At 39.2% G+C, this 12903-nt stretch overlaps 1 protein-coding gene across 4 annotated transcripts in view; it reads right to left on the bottom strand.

The window, feature by feature from the left end:
- The window catches only part of CHD7 (chromodomain helicase DNA binding protein 7), a 197896-nt gene that overhangs the window by 57977 nt on the left and 127016 nt on the right, over window positions 1-12903 (bottom strand). For all 4 annotated transcript variants that reach the window (XM_087931282.1, XM_087931281.1, XM_087931283.1 and 1 more), the window contains exons 6-7: window positions 2204-2341; window positions 114-179 (exon numbers count right to left, since the gene is read on the bottom strand). In XM_087931282.1, coding sequence (XP_087787408.1) covers window positions 114-179; window positions 2204-2341 — 204 coding nt within the window. The remainder of the gene's footprint in view (window positions 1-113; window positions 180-2203; window positions 2342-12903) is intronic.

Below are 12903 nucleotides of genomic sequence, written 5' to 3'. Positions count from 1 at the left end.
AAAATAATACACACAATAATTAGTAAATTAGTAAATTTCTGATTGACAGTTGTGGAAGAATTTACAGTGAAACAAACTATTCTAAAAATGAAGATTAAGATAATAAACATTACCTGTTTCTTGATTATGCGGCTACTCAAAATTTTTTCTACTACAGGACCTTCAGCATCAGAAGATTCCTTAAAATGAAATATTTTATAGTAACTATTGAATAAAAGTACAGAAAGGAACAGCCATATTGTCAAGACTGTCTCTATTATTGCCCTTTGGAAATGTCCAACTTGAACTTGCATAATTCTCAGTCACTTTGAAGAAAATTGTATCAAATATAATGTTGAAGATTTCAAATTCTAGATAAAAAATTATTTCTAAAGGTTCATCATCTTTCTCCACCATTCTGTCAGAACTGAAAAAGTTTCTTGGCAGTGGTGGGATTCAAAAAATTTTAATATCGGTTCTGTAGGCATGGCTTGATGGGTGTGGCAGGAGGATACTGTAAAATCTCCAGTCAGAGGTGGTATCTGCTGGTTCTCTGAACTACTCAAAATTTTCACTACTGGTTCTCCAGAACTGGTCAGAACCTGCTGAATACCACCTCTGCTTCTTGGATTGGAAGTGAAACGCTTTCAAGGAAAAAAATCAAGGAAGTCCAGTTGCCTTTTGGAAAAGCACCTTTGGAACAATCATGACCTGGATGATTGAGAATCTCCACAGAAACTTCACCATTTTTGATTTCAATGTAAGATGAATACTGAAAACTTTTTTCAGTCAGGTTTTAAAGAATTTCCTATTCTCAATCATTTTCTTGTAGTTGTGCAGCAGCCACTCTGGAAGAGAACTTACATTTTTCTGTTGTTTCCTCCCATTTTTATAGACTATTGCTACATCTACATGCAGAGAAATGGAGGGAATATAGTTTACTAGGACTTTTTTTTTCAGCATCTTGTTAGCCTTCCCAGGTAAACCAGGTAAGAAACACAGACCAGCTAATTCTAATTTATCATAAGACTACATTTTCAAGTCTGAAAGTACAATCTGTCTCTTTTAACTGTCTGATCAAATAGTGCAAGTATTTTTCAAGTTTCTTTCTCTGATCATTAAGCCACTGGGCTTCCTCCTTCTCTTCTCTGATCCTTCTCTAGGAAGCATCTCTTTCCTTCATCCCTCCGGGTCTTTCCCACATACCATTATATATCCCAAAATCACTAAACTCTATTAGTGTTTCACATATTAGGAAGAAGGAAGAATTATTGAAAAATAAGGGTAGAGAAGAGAGAACGGAGGAAATATAAGGAGCTATCAAATGAAGAGGTTCATGAACCAAAGGACAGAAATTAAAAATGCAACTAAAATGAAACAATAAATCAGCTTGTTAATTACTTATCAATTAAAGGCTCAGTGTTTAATGTTTTCCTAAATACGAGCACTAAATGCAGCTCATTAGTTTTTCTGAATATTCAAATAGTTGATACAATTATCTTGAGTAATAGGGCAGAAGTACTATGGGTGGGGCAGCCCTGAAAATAATCAGGTACTAAGCCAGTCCCTTAAATTCTTTCTAGCAGACAACTGGTAGCAAGTGGGGTGTTCCAAATGCAGAATTGTTACAAACATTTGACATAGCACTAGAAAAGATTTCAGAAAGCTTTTAAAAAGAATTAGTGAACCATAATTACGTCGGTATGCCCATTTCACCAATGGTTTCCTAAGTTAGTTATATGAATTTTTTAAAGGTTCTAATAGTACTCATTTCATATCATCAGTATTCATTTTATTCAACTCACTTTATCCATCATTTACACTACTAAAAAAAAACATCAAGCACACCCCACTGCTTACTAAAAGACAGTAATTTCATAAAGGGGTTCTTATAGTACCTGACAGCAGGAGACAAGCTTGAGTGGTTTATTAAGTCATAGAAGCCAGGCCACTGAATTCAGAGAGGTAAATTCTGTCTCTTTGGGGCCTAGTTTTAAGCTTTTCAACACAGACCATTAATTTCATTAAATTATGTAAAATTACATATTGTTGGCATGTAAAGAAAATATGAATGAACACAGCCTTTAAGAATCTAAATAACTGATTTATTTTGGCATGTTGAGCCAAACTGAGATGGAAATCCCTTGGAGGGGGAGCAACACTACAACATTGTATGGATTTTTTAGTTTATTCTTCAGCTTGAAGAGCATAAATATGAACAGACCTGTTGCTCGGACTGAGAGTTATTTGAAGGGGAGTTTCTTCCAGCAGCATCTGTATCATCAACTTCTTCATCAGAAATCTTGAATTCCAAATCTTCTGTATAACGCTTTCTTTTAACTTGCCTGCTAGAACGTCTCTTCTGATAAAGAAATAAGAAATAAATGTGTATGCTTCTACTTTGTGTACAGTTATAACATACTTCATGTATACTTATAAAAATAAATGTGTATACTTCTACACCTAACATCAAAAACGTCATCAAAAAAGTTCAACAAAGGAGGGGGGGCGGAACTGGCATCTCAGCAGTACAGAGTGTGATTTTGAAGCTCCAAGATCGCCACTGATATCTCCGTTGCAGGATGGTCCCACCAGACCTAGACCGTCCCGAAGAGACGGTGATTGAGGAGGGCACATCCTGTCGATCCCAGGGACATTGCAAAGTCCCTGGTTGATCCAGGAAAAGGCCTTTTTGCCGGCAGCAGAGAGGCAGCCTTCCAAGCTGCTGAAGCTGGGACAGCTCCGGAGCGGAAGAGATTGGAAAGAAAGTGTGTCAGTTTGGTGAGATGAACTTTTACTCATTATTTCTTGGAGAGAACAATCTGAAAAAATTAAAGTGGACTAAAAGTGAAGAGAAAAGAATTTAAGTGGTGTGATTAATTGTCAAAGTGAACGTTTTTTTCTTTTTTCCCTTTTTATTGCAACTTTGAATTTGGCAAAGTTGTTTAAGCTGGACTGGTACTTTTTAATTTTTTTATTTGTGTTTGTATTTCTTTCTCCCTTTTTTAAACAACCCTTTTGAAAATCCCTTTTTGACTAAGATTTATTTTTCTCCTTTAAAAAAAAAAGGGAAAAGACTACTTTTTTTTTAGTTTCTGGTTGAGGAGGGGGAAGTGAAAGTGAAGGAAAATAAGTAGCACTGCCGCCCAGAGGCTTGGATACACTGTTTCTTTTCTCTCTCTCACTAGCTTGTGTTACAGTTAAAGACTCCAAGCTATGTATTGGAAAAGATAAAGATGAGCATGGCGGTTTGTTTATTCAGGTGCTCATTTGTACAGATAGCTGGAGTCTGGAGTTGAAGTTGAAAGAAAGAAGATTGAAGTGACCTTGAAAAATTCTGAGTTGGTTTATCAAAGAGCCTTGGATATTTGGCGGCAGAGGCTTGTTTTATATTAGAATTGCTTTTTACCTTTTGCCCCCCTTTCTAAACCCCCTGCCCCCCCACTAGTGGGACTCTTTTTTTCACTTTAATTGGATCTTAACTTTTTAAACCAGGAACTAGAATGTAAACCTTTTATTTTGGTTTTCTTTTGGTTTATTAAGAGGAACATATAATTTTTTTTCTTTTTTTCTTTTTTTTTACTTTTTACATCTACCATTGCAACTAATTGGATTAAGGTATACAAGTGCCTGAAGATTTTCTTTTTCCTTTTTTCCTTTGGAGTGGCAATTGCTTGCCTTCGTTTTTTTTCTTTTTTTCCTCTTTTTTCTCTCTATTTCTTTACAGATAAGCATTACAAGATGAGTAGAAAGACAACAGCCCAGCTTCTTCAATACCAACTCTCTCACCATCCGGAGGACAATGATCTATACAAACAATATTACAACAGGAAAAAGAGAAAGAGAAGGAAGTGACATTACAGATGATTATGCAGGGAATTCAGAAAATTGAGCAAAAAATTGAAAAGACAGATGAAAAAGTGGAAAATATTCAACAGATGATGATGAAATATGAAGACAGGTTCAAAAAAATTGAAGATGATATACAAAGAGATAAGTAAATTGGAGATATTGATATTCATTTGAGCGATGTCGAGAAGGGCAGATGTGAACCATTAGGATGGGAAATAGACAAATCAGAATTTTATCTAAGATTTCAAAATATAGAAGAAGGAAAAGGTGAAAATCTTTCTGAAATAATGGCAGAAATATTGGCAGAAGCACTGGAAATAACCAAGGAAAAGATGATGGATGGGATGGACGAAGTGTTTTGTGTCTATACAAGATATGCAACGAGGAATAGATTACCAAGAGAAGTTCACATTAGATTTACTAAGAAGATTATTAAGACACAGATACTCCAAGTGGCAAGAGAGAAAACACTAAAATATAAAGATAAAGAAATTGTGGTGCTGAAATAGTACCAAGAAGAGTAAGAGAGATGAGAAGAGAATATTTATTCTTGACTAAAGAGTTACTTAAAAGAGGGGTAAACTACAGATAGCTGATGCCAGAAGGCCTCTTGTTCACTTGGCAGGAACAAAGACACAGAATTGACACAGTTGGAAAAGCTGAGCTATTCTACTTAGAATACTTTAGAGAAAAGGAGGAAGAAGAAAGAAAGGAAGAGTCACTAATTGAGTTCAAAGAGGAGTGTATAGCAGTAATTGAAAAAGTAAAAAAAAGAAGGTGCAGTAGACAGTGAACCCAGAGAACAACGAGAATTGAGATCTACTAGAGCAATAAAACCCTCTTATAAAGCTTAACATGGATGAAAGAAAATTGATTACGATTAACATAAATGGACTTAATTTGGCTACTAAAAGAAGGAAAGTATTTCATAAATTAAAAAAATTAAAATTTGATATAATCTGCTTACTAGAGGTACATATTAAAAAACAACATGAATATATACTAAAACAAGGAAAACTAGGGAAATTATTTACGTCACTGGCACAATCTAAAAAAAGAGGTGTGGTATTATATATTAAAGAAACAATTTTGGCAGAACTAATTTACACAGATAATGATGGAAGGATTTTGATGGTGGAAATAACGGATAACAGCGTTAAAACACTTTTAATTGCAATTTATGCCCCGAATGATAAACAAGAAGAATTCTATAGAAAATTACATACAAAAATAATTGAACTGGAGTATGTTAATATTTGTATGATGGGAGATTTTAATGGAATAATTAACGACCGGTTGGACTATAAAACCCAGAAAACAACAAAGAAAGTTAGAAAGATACTACCAAAATCCTTCCTTCGAATAACCGAAGAATTTAATTTAAAAGATGCATGGGGAGAGAGAAATGCGGAAAGTAAGCAATATACTTTTTATTCAAACAGGCACACATCCTGGTCTAGAATAGATATGATATGGATGTCAGCAGAATTATTGACTAATGTACGACAGGTTGAAATAGAAACAAGCACTTGGGCAGATCATAATCCAGTGTCAGTTATTTGGAAGACACAGGAGGAGATCTAGATGGACTTTAAATAATATGATACTGATAGAAAAAGACTTTAAACAGAAAATAGAGAAAGAACTTGTTTTCTTCTTCAAAGAAAATAGAAAAGAGGATACATCTTTACAGAATCTCTGGGACACGATGAAGGCCTACACAGGAGGCTTGATAACAGATTATACTATGAGAAGAAACATAAAACAGAAAAAGACATTTAAGACATTAGTGGATGACTATAAAACACTGAAAAAAGATTTACAGATGTTCCCACAAAAAAGACATTAAAAATAAAATGGATATAATTAAACATAAAATGGGACTAATGGAAAAAGAGCAATTAGCACAAAAAATTAAAAATGCTAAAACAGAATTACTTTGAAGATACAAATAAACCAAGCAGATGGCTAGCTTATAAACTGAGAAAGGTATGAGAAGCAAGAAGAATTAGTCAATTGATAAATAAAGAAGGACAGGTTTGCTAGGGAAACAAGGAGAAGGAAAAAAGTATACAAGACTACTACGGAAAACTGTACTTTCAAGAGAATATTCAAGAAGAAAAAGTTAAACAATATCTTCAGAAAGAGAACTTACCTCAGATACTCAAAAACATTGAAACAATGTTAGAAGGAAGTATAACAATGATGGAATTAACAAAAGCCTTAAAAAACCCAGAATGCTGGGAAAGCACCAGGTCCAGATGGTTTGCCAGCAGGATTTTACAAGACTTTTCAGGAAATATAGAATTTTCATCTTTTAGAAGTTATGAATGAAGTTATGTTAAAGAAAAGAATACCAAAAACATGGTCAGAAGCATACATTACACTTCTACCGAAGGAAGGTACAGACCTACAGCAAGTTAAAAATTATAGACCTATATCTTTGTTGAACTCAGACTATAAAATCTTTGCTTCAATTTTGGCAGAAAGACTAAAAAGATACTTAAATAATTTTATTCATACTGATCAAAATAGATTTCTGCCAAAGAGACAAATCAAAGACAATGTGAGAATCATTTTGGATCCTCTGGAATATTATGAAGCACATCTTGAGAAGCAAATGGCCTTGATGTTTCTAGATGCTCAAAAAAACTTTGACAATGTGAGTTGGCAATTTATTTTACTGCAATTGATACAAATGGGCTTTGGTAAGAAATTTATCCAAGTCATTGAAACAATATATCATGAACAAACTGCAAAGGTGATGGTGAATGGAGAATTAACAGAATCCATAGATATAAGAAAAGGGTCAAGGCAAGGCTGTCCATTGTTGCCTCTGCTGTTTGTGTTAACATTGGAAGTCTTGAATAGGAATATCAGAGAAGAAAAAGAAATAAAAGGAATGAAAATTAAAAAGGAGGAGTATAAATTACAAGCTTTTGCAGATGACCTGGTATTTATATTAGAAGACCCATTGGAAACAGCACCCAAATTAATAGAAAAAATAGAAGAATATGGAAAAGTAGCACGTTTGAGAATGAACAAAGACAAAACAAAGATATTAACAAAGAATATGTTAGCAAGACAAAAGAAAGAGTTGGAAGAAATTTTAAAAATACAGGTCATGAACAAGGTTAAATATTTAGGGATTCATATTACACCAAGATGTAGTATGCTGAAGGAAGACAACTATGTTTAAACTCAAATAGCAGATTGCGACAGATTTGATGAAATGGGAAAAATTGCAACTGTCATTGATTGGGAGAATATCCACAATTTAGATGAATATATTGCCTAGAGTTTTATATTTATTCCAGACAACTCCTATTCGATTAGGGAGAGAGTTTTTTTGAAGATTTAAATAGAACTGTGTTGAAATATATTTGGCAGGATAAAAAAGCAAGAATAAAATTAAAACTGTTACAAGATGCAAGAATAAGAGGAGGATTTGCCTTGCCCAATTGGGAGCTATATTACCAGGCGACAAGTTTGATGTGGGTAACACTAAGGATAACACTTAGTGGATAACACTAAGGAACAGTAGATTATTGACTTTAGAAGGCCCTGACTTGCTGCTGGGATGGCATGCCTTTCTCTGGTATAAGGGAACTAAAACACAGGGGTATTTCTGAAGACATATTCGTGAGGCATTGTTTTTGAACTGGGAGAAGATAAAAAGACAATACTACTTAAAAATTCCAACATGGATATCAACTATTGAAGCTTTTTCTTATCCAATAATATATAAAAAAGAACAAACAGTTAGATATGGGGAGATATTGAATGAAAAGGGTGAACTTAAATCTATACAAGCGTTGGAAGAACAAGGTATAAAAATGAATTGGTTTTCATATTTGCAAATACAATCTAGGTTTGATAAAGACTCTAAGGCAGAAGGTATTTACGACAAGTTGACTGATTTAGATAAAATTTTGATGGGTACTGATGAAAAGGTAATTAAAAAACTTTATGGACATCTATTAGAGGCCCGGCACCAGCGACAGAAAGCGGACCACGTGGCCTCATATATACGATTTGTTGAGGACCATCTGGATGCTTGCATGGTGGCAATGTCATCCTCTGAAATTTGTTGGGTCCTTAAATGGCTCCGCTCAACCTCCATACGGCTAGGCTGAGCCATTGTGAGTCTAGGTGAAGTACTGGCCCTTGCGAGAGGGAAACCCTTCACAGTGGAATTTTCCAAGGTAGTTCTCTCGACAGGTAAGTCCTGTAAGTCCGCGAACCATGTTCGCCTGGGCCAGTAAGGGGCAACCAGTATCAATTCTGCTCATTCCTCCAATAACTTCTGGATCAACCTGGGTATTACAGGGAGTGGAGGAAACGCATATAGAAGTCCAGGAGGCCACTGACATCGCAAGGCGTTGACGGCCTCTGCCCCCTGAGTCGGGTACCTTGAAATATACCGGGGTAGTTGAGCGTTGAGGGGAGAGGCAAATAGATTGATCACTGGTTGCCCAAACCTCCGCACTGCTTCCTGGAAGAAAGACGGGTGTAGGCACCACTCTGTCCGATCTATCGTGGCCCTGCTGAGCCAGTCTGCTTGTGTGTTTAAGGCCCCTGCTATGTGCTCTGCTGTGAGCGAAAACAGATTGGCCTCGGCCCACTTGAACAACCTGGCCGTCTCCAGCATCAGAAGTTTGGAGAGGGTACCCCCCTGTCTGTTTACGTGGGCCTTGGTTGTGATATTGTCTGTCAAGACCAGAACCTGGCGTGATTGGAAAAGGGGTAGAAAACTGTGTAATGCCAAATGAACTGCTCGCAGCTCCACCAGGTTGATGCTTTGTGATTGTTTGGAAATAGTCCAACTTCCCTGTGCAGTGTGGGATTGGAAGTGAGCTCCCCATCCTACCAGGCTGGCATCGGTTGTGATCATTGCCCTGCAAGGTTCCTTAAAAGGACACCCCTTGTTTATCGTGTTTTCGGACCAACAGCGGAGTGATCGGAGAACATTGTCTGGTACCTTTATCCGGACGTTGGAAGTGGCTCTTCCGGATCGCTGGAAAGGTAGCAGGAACCATTGCAGATCTCTAGAATGGAATCGAGCCCAAGGCACAATGGAAATACAAGAAATCAGTTTCCCTAACAGTTGAGACAGAACTGCCAGGGAAACCCTCTTTAAGGCTCTGATCTCTCTGGCCAAAGACCGGATACTATTCAACCTGTCCTAAGAGAGAAACCTTGCCCTCCACAGTATCTATCACTGCCCCTAAATGAACTAACCTAGTTGAAGGGATCAAATGGCTTTTATCCCAATTTATGGAAAAATCGTGACCTTGAAAGGTCTCCAGAGTAATCTTGGTATCCAAATTTGCTTGATGTCTGGAAGATGACAAAATTAAAATATCATCCAGATAACATTGTAAAAGAATAGATTTTATCCTGAGGGAGGCAGCCAAAGCCGCTAGGACCTTGGTAAAAGTCCTAGGGGCTGAAGCCAGACCAAATGGTAGAGCGATATATTTGTAGTGCTGATCACAATAGCAAAATCTAAGATATTTGTAGTGAGCAGGTCTAATTGGTATATGTAGATAAGCCTCTGTCAGATCTATAGAGGTCGGGACATCGTTCTCTCTGATGCTGAGCAGAATGGACTGGAGAGTAGTCATCTTGAATTTTCGATAAACCAATGATCTGTTCAGACCTTTGAGGTCCAGAATTGCCCTCCATCCCCCCGAACTCTTTGGGCCCACAAACAATAGAGAGTAACAGCCTTGACCCCGTTGTTCAGATGGGATCTTTCTAATGACCCGAATATGCAGAAGATGATTGATAGCCTCCTGCATAACGCTCTCTTAATGAGGTCCATGGACCTAGGGCTCCTATTGAAAAAGTTCAGGGGGGGGAGGATTGAAACTCTAGCGCCAAATCAAACCTAACAGAGTCCCTGACCCACGCATCAGAGGTGGAGATGTCCCATTGATCAGCAAACAATTTTAGCCGCCCTCCAATGGGAGCTGCTGTCAAGGACTCACTTGAGATGAAAAAATCAGCCTCAGGTACCTCTGGGGTTTCTTCTGTTTGGCCTCCCCGCTGACCTCTATCAGAAGATTCCGACCTATCCTGTCTAAAACTGGGCCTGTAGCCTGATGTTCTCTGCGATCTGAGAACGTATGGGCCTTGATAGTAGGGCCAAAAGGAGCCCCTTCAAAACGACTGGGGCCTTCTGTTTTCAGACCTCCGAAAAAGAGGGGGAAGCACTTTTTTCTTGTTTCTAATCTCAATAAGCAGGGGCTCCAAGACACTGCCAAATAATTTATCCCCCGATATTGGGGCTGATGCCAGCTTCCATTTATGCTTGGTATCCGCCTGCCAATGTCTGAGCCATAGCAGTCTCCGTGCTGATACGTGAGATGCTATGGTTCTAGATGAGAATTTGACTGCATTAAATGTGGCGTCGGGGGAGAATTCTGCCACTGCAATAATCTTAGCAATGTCCTGGTGGGCTCTGACATTTGACGCCGGCAATATATCCCTCAAGTGGAAGAGCCATCATAGGGAGGACCGTGTAAAAAAGGACGCAGCTGTAGCTGCCCTAATAGCCCAGGCATCAGAAACATGAGCCCTACAGAGTGCCAACTCTGCTCTCTTTTCCTCTGGTCTCAGGGCTTCCTCGGCCTCGTTGGGAAAGGTTGAAGAGGCCAGTGCTCATCCACCTCCGGCGTTTTGAGAAAATTTGAAAACTCTGGTGCCAAATTTTAATATTGTTTATCGTACCCTGTTGGGGCTGGGTAGGATGCTGCTGATGCCCACTGATTTTGTACTAATTCAGCAAATATACGAGGGACAGGAATAGTTTCTGCCTCATTAGCCGGTTGTGAGAATATCAGATCCTCGAATTCATCCTGAGACCCTGTTGACAATGGATGAGGGCTTGATGTGCCTAGTTTAGCAGTGTTCTTTGCTTTGAACAGTAAAGATTTAAAGAGGTGCGGACGAAAAAGGCCAGAAAAGGTAAGTTGGTCCGGAATGAGGCCTTCGTCATCCGACATTCCTCGTTCTAGTGGGTCAGCCTCTGACAACCCCAAGTCCATCTGATGGATCGACCCCACCTCCATGGGAACATCCTGGTCATCTAATTCCACCTCCTCCTGAAGACCCTGGACTGGTATGTCAGGAATATTGGGGAATACCTGAGTTTGATGATGTCCCATATGCGCAAAGGATCGAGCAGACAGGGATCCCGCTTCCGAAGTAGCCGAAAAGTGTCTGGTCCGGATGGATTGCTGAACTCCAGCCGCAATGCCCTTTTGTATGGCCATCTCCATCCATTGCCTCATTTCAATGGGAATAGTCTCAGGTAATCCCTCCTCCTGTCTTAAACCGGCGGCCGTAGGGGTGAAGGTTGCCTCTGGGATTTGCTGGGCAGTGCTCATTGGAGGAGATATGCCTATGGGAGGCTGTCCAGAAATAGCCTGTCTGGGCTGGGTGGATAAGTCCAAGGGCCCAACAATGTACTTGGGCCCTGCTCCAATTGTTGTGTCATAGCCATCTTGTCCGCCTCCCTGGCCTGTTTCTGCAGCTGCCTTTCCAAGGCTTGGTGCCGTCTATGGGCATCCTTATCTACCGCCTTAGAGGTCTTTTAGGGGCCCATTGACTTATCTCGGGACTTATTTGTCTTGGAGCGGAAGACATTGTCACGTTCCATTGTGGAGGACTGATTCTCGTGCTCTAACTTTATTTTGTTTTAATTATTATTGTTATTATTATTTGTACTTAGGGGCGATGCCTACCCCTGTGGTTGAAAGTAGAACGCTTCTCCAGGAGTGTAAGTCTATATATATCTATCCATATACACACACATATATATATACACACACACATACATATACATACATACATACATACATACATACATACATGTTTATATACGTGCCTATATCTACATGTAAAAAAATGTGTATATGGGAAACAGTATCTAAGGGTCCCCACAAGGGAAACCCCCAAGCGCTCCAAACAAGAAATATTCTGGATCCCTGGTCCCCAACAAGGGAAACCAGCTATACAGGGCCTGGATGGATCCTTTCCTGTCAAAAATGTCCCGCTGTTTGAAATGGCACTTGCGGCTTCACTCCAATGTAATGATCCAAAAGCAATTGCAAAAGGAAAAAATTCCTGTTTAAGGACTAGCCTGCTTATCCAACGTCAGCAAGATAAAAGAGAAATAATGCCAGGGAAGTGGAGTGGGAAGGTACTTGCTCCGGTCCCCAAGAAGGGAAACCAGTGGTAATGGCGCCTGTGACATTTAGGCGCAAACCTGAAGCCAGCCGTTGAAAATGGCGGGAAGGCAGAATCTCCGATGTTAATTGCCTGAGCAGTTTAACGAGCCGCTGCTGCTCACTCTCTAAATTGTCAGATAAATGACCCTGTCAGTCGAAACAGCAAGGAGAAGTGAGCCGTGGCTGCAAGCACTCCGCCAAGATCGCAGAGATAAGATGATCGGGGGATTAGATAAGCTAATTGCCTGAAGCGGCCGTCTCTGCCAGCCACAAAGAACTGCTCTCAAACTGATCGGGGGATGACCTAATAGAGCTACAACCCTTGAAATCGCCAAATTAATTGGGGAAAAATTTACAAGCTGAATTAACCCAAGAGCAAACCTGAATTTTGACTAGCTGAATCAGAAAACCGTTCCAGTCAGGGAGTGCACAACCTCTTACCATGAAGGCTGAGCTAAAACGGGGGACGCTGGGGAGGTGTCCCGTGGAGGAGGAGGAGCATCCCGGAGTTTTAAGCCCAGCCTTTCCAGAAGAGACTGAATCACCTCCCACTTCTGGATGCTCTGAACAGCTCATGGGAGAAATATTTATGAATTAAACATATAAGGGATATTTGTGGTGGTATTAGAAGTGGAGATATCAATGTATAGATACTTTTGTATGCTGACAATGCTATGCTCTTGGCTAAGAACCTGAATAATTGAAACAAATGCTAAACTGTATATGCAATAAGGAATATGGATCTGAAAATAAATATATTGACAATCTAGATAGCAGTGCCTGATAGGAGAAACTGTGAATAAATGGAAAGTTATACGTAAAAACAACAAAATAA

The sequence above is a fragment of the Pseudonaja textilis genome, chromosome 3 (assembly GCF_049901715.1).
Source record: "Pseudonaja textilis isolate UNSWEBS1 chromosome 3, rPseTex1.2, whole genome shotgun sequence".
In the NCBI taxonomy this organism is placed as follows: Eukaryota; Metazoa; Chordata; class Lepidosauria; order Squamata; family Elapidae; genus Pseudonaja; species Pseudonaja textilis.
The sequence above is the reverse complement of the archived record's forward strand: the minus strand, read 5'-3'. Positions and strand labels throughout refer to the sequence as shown.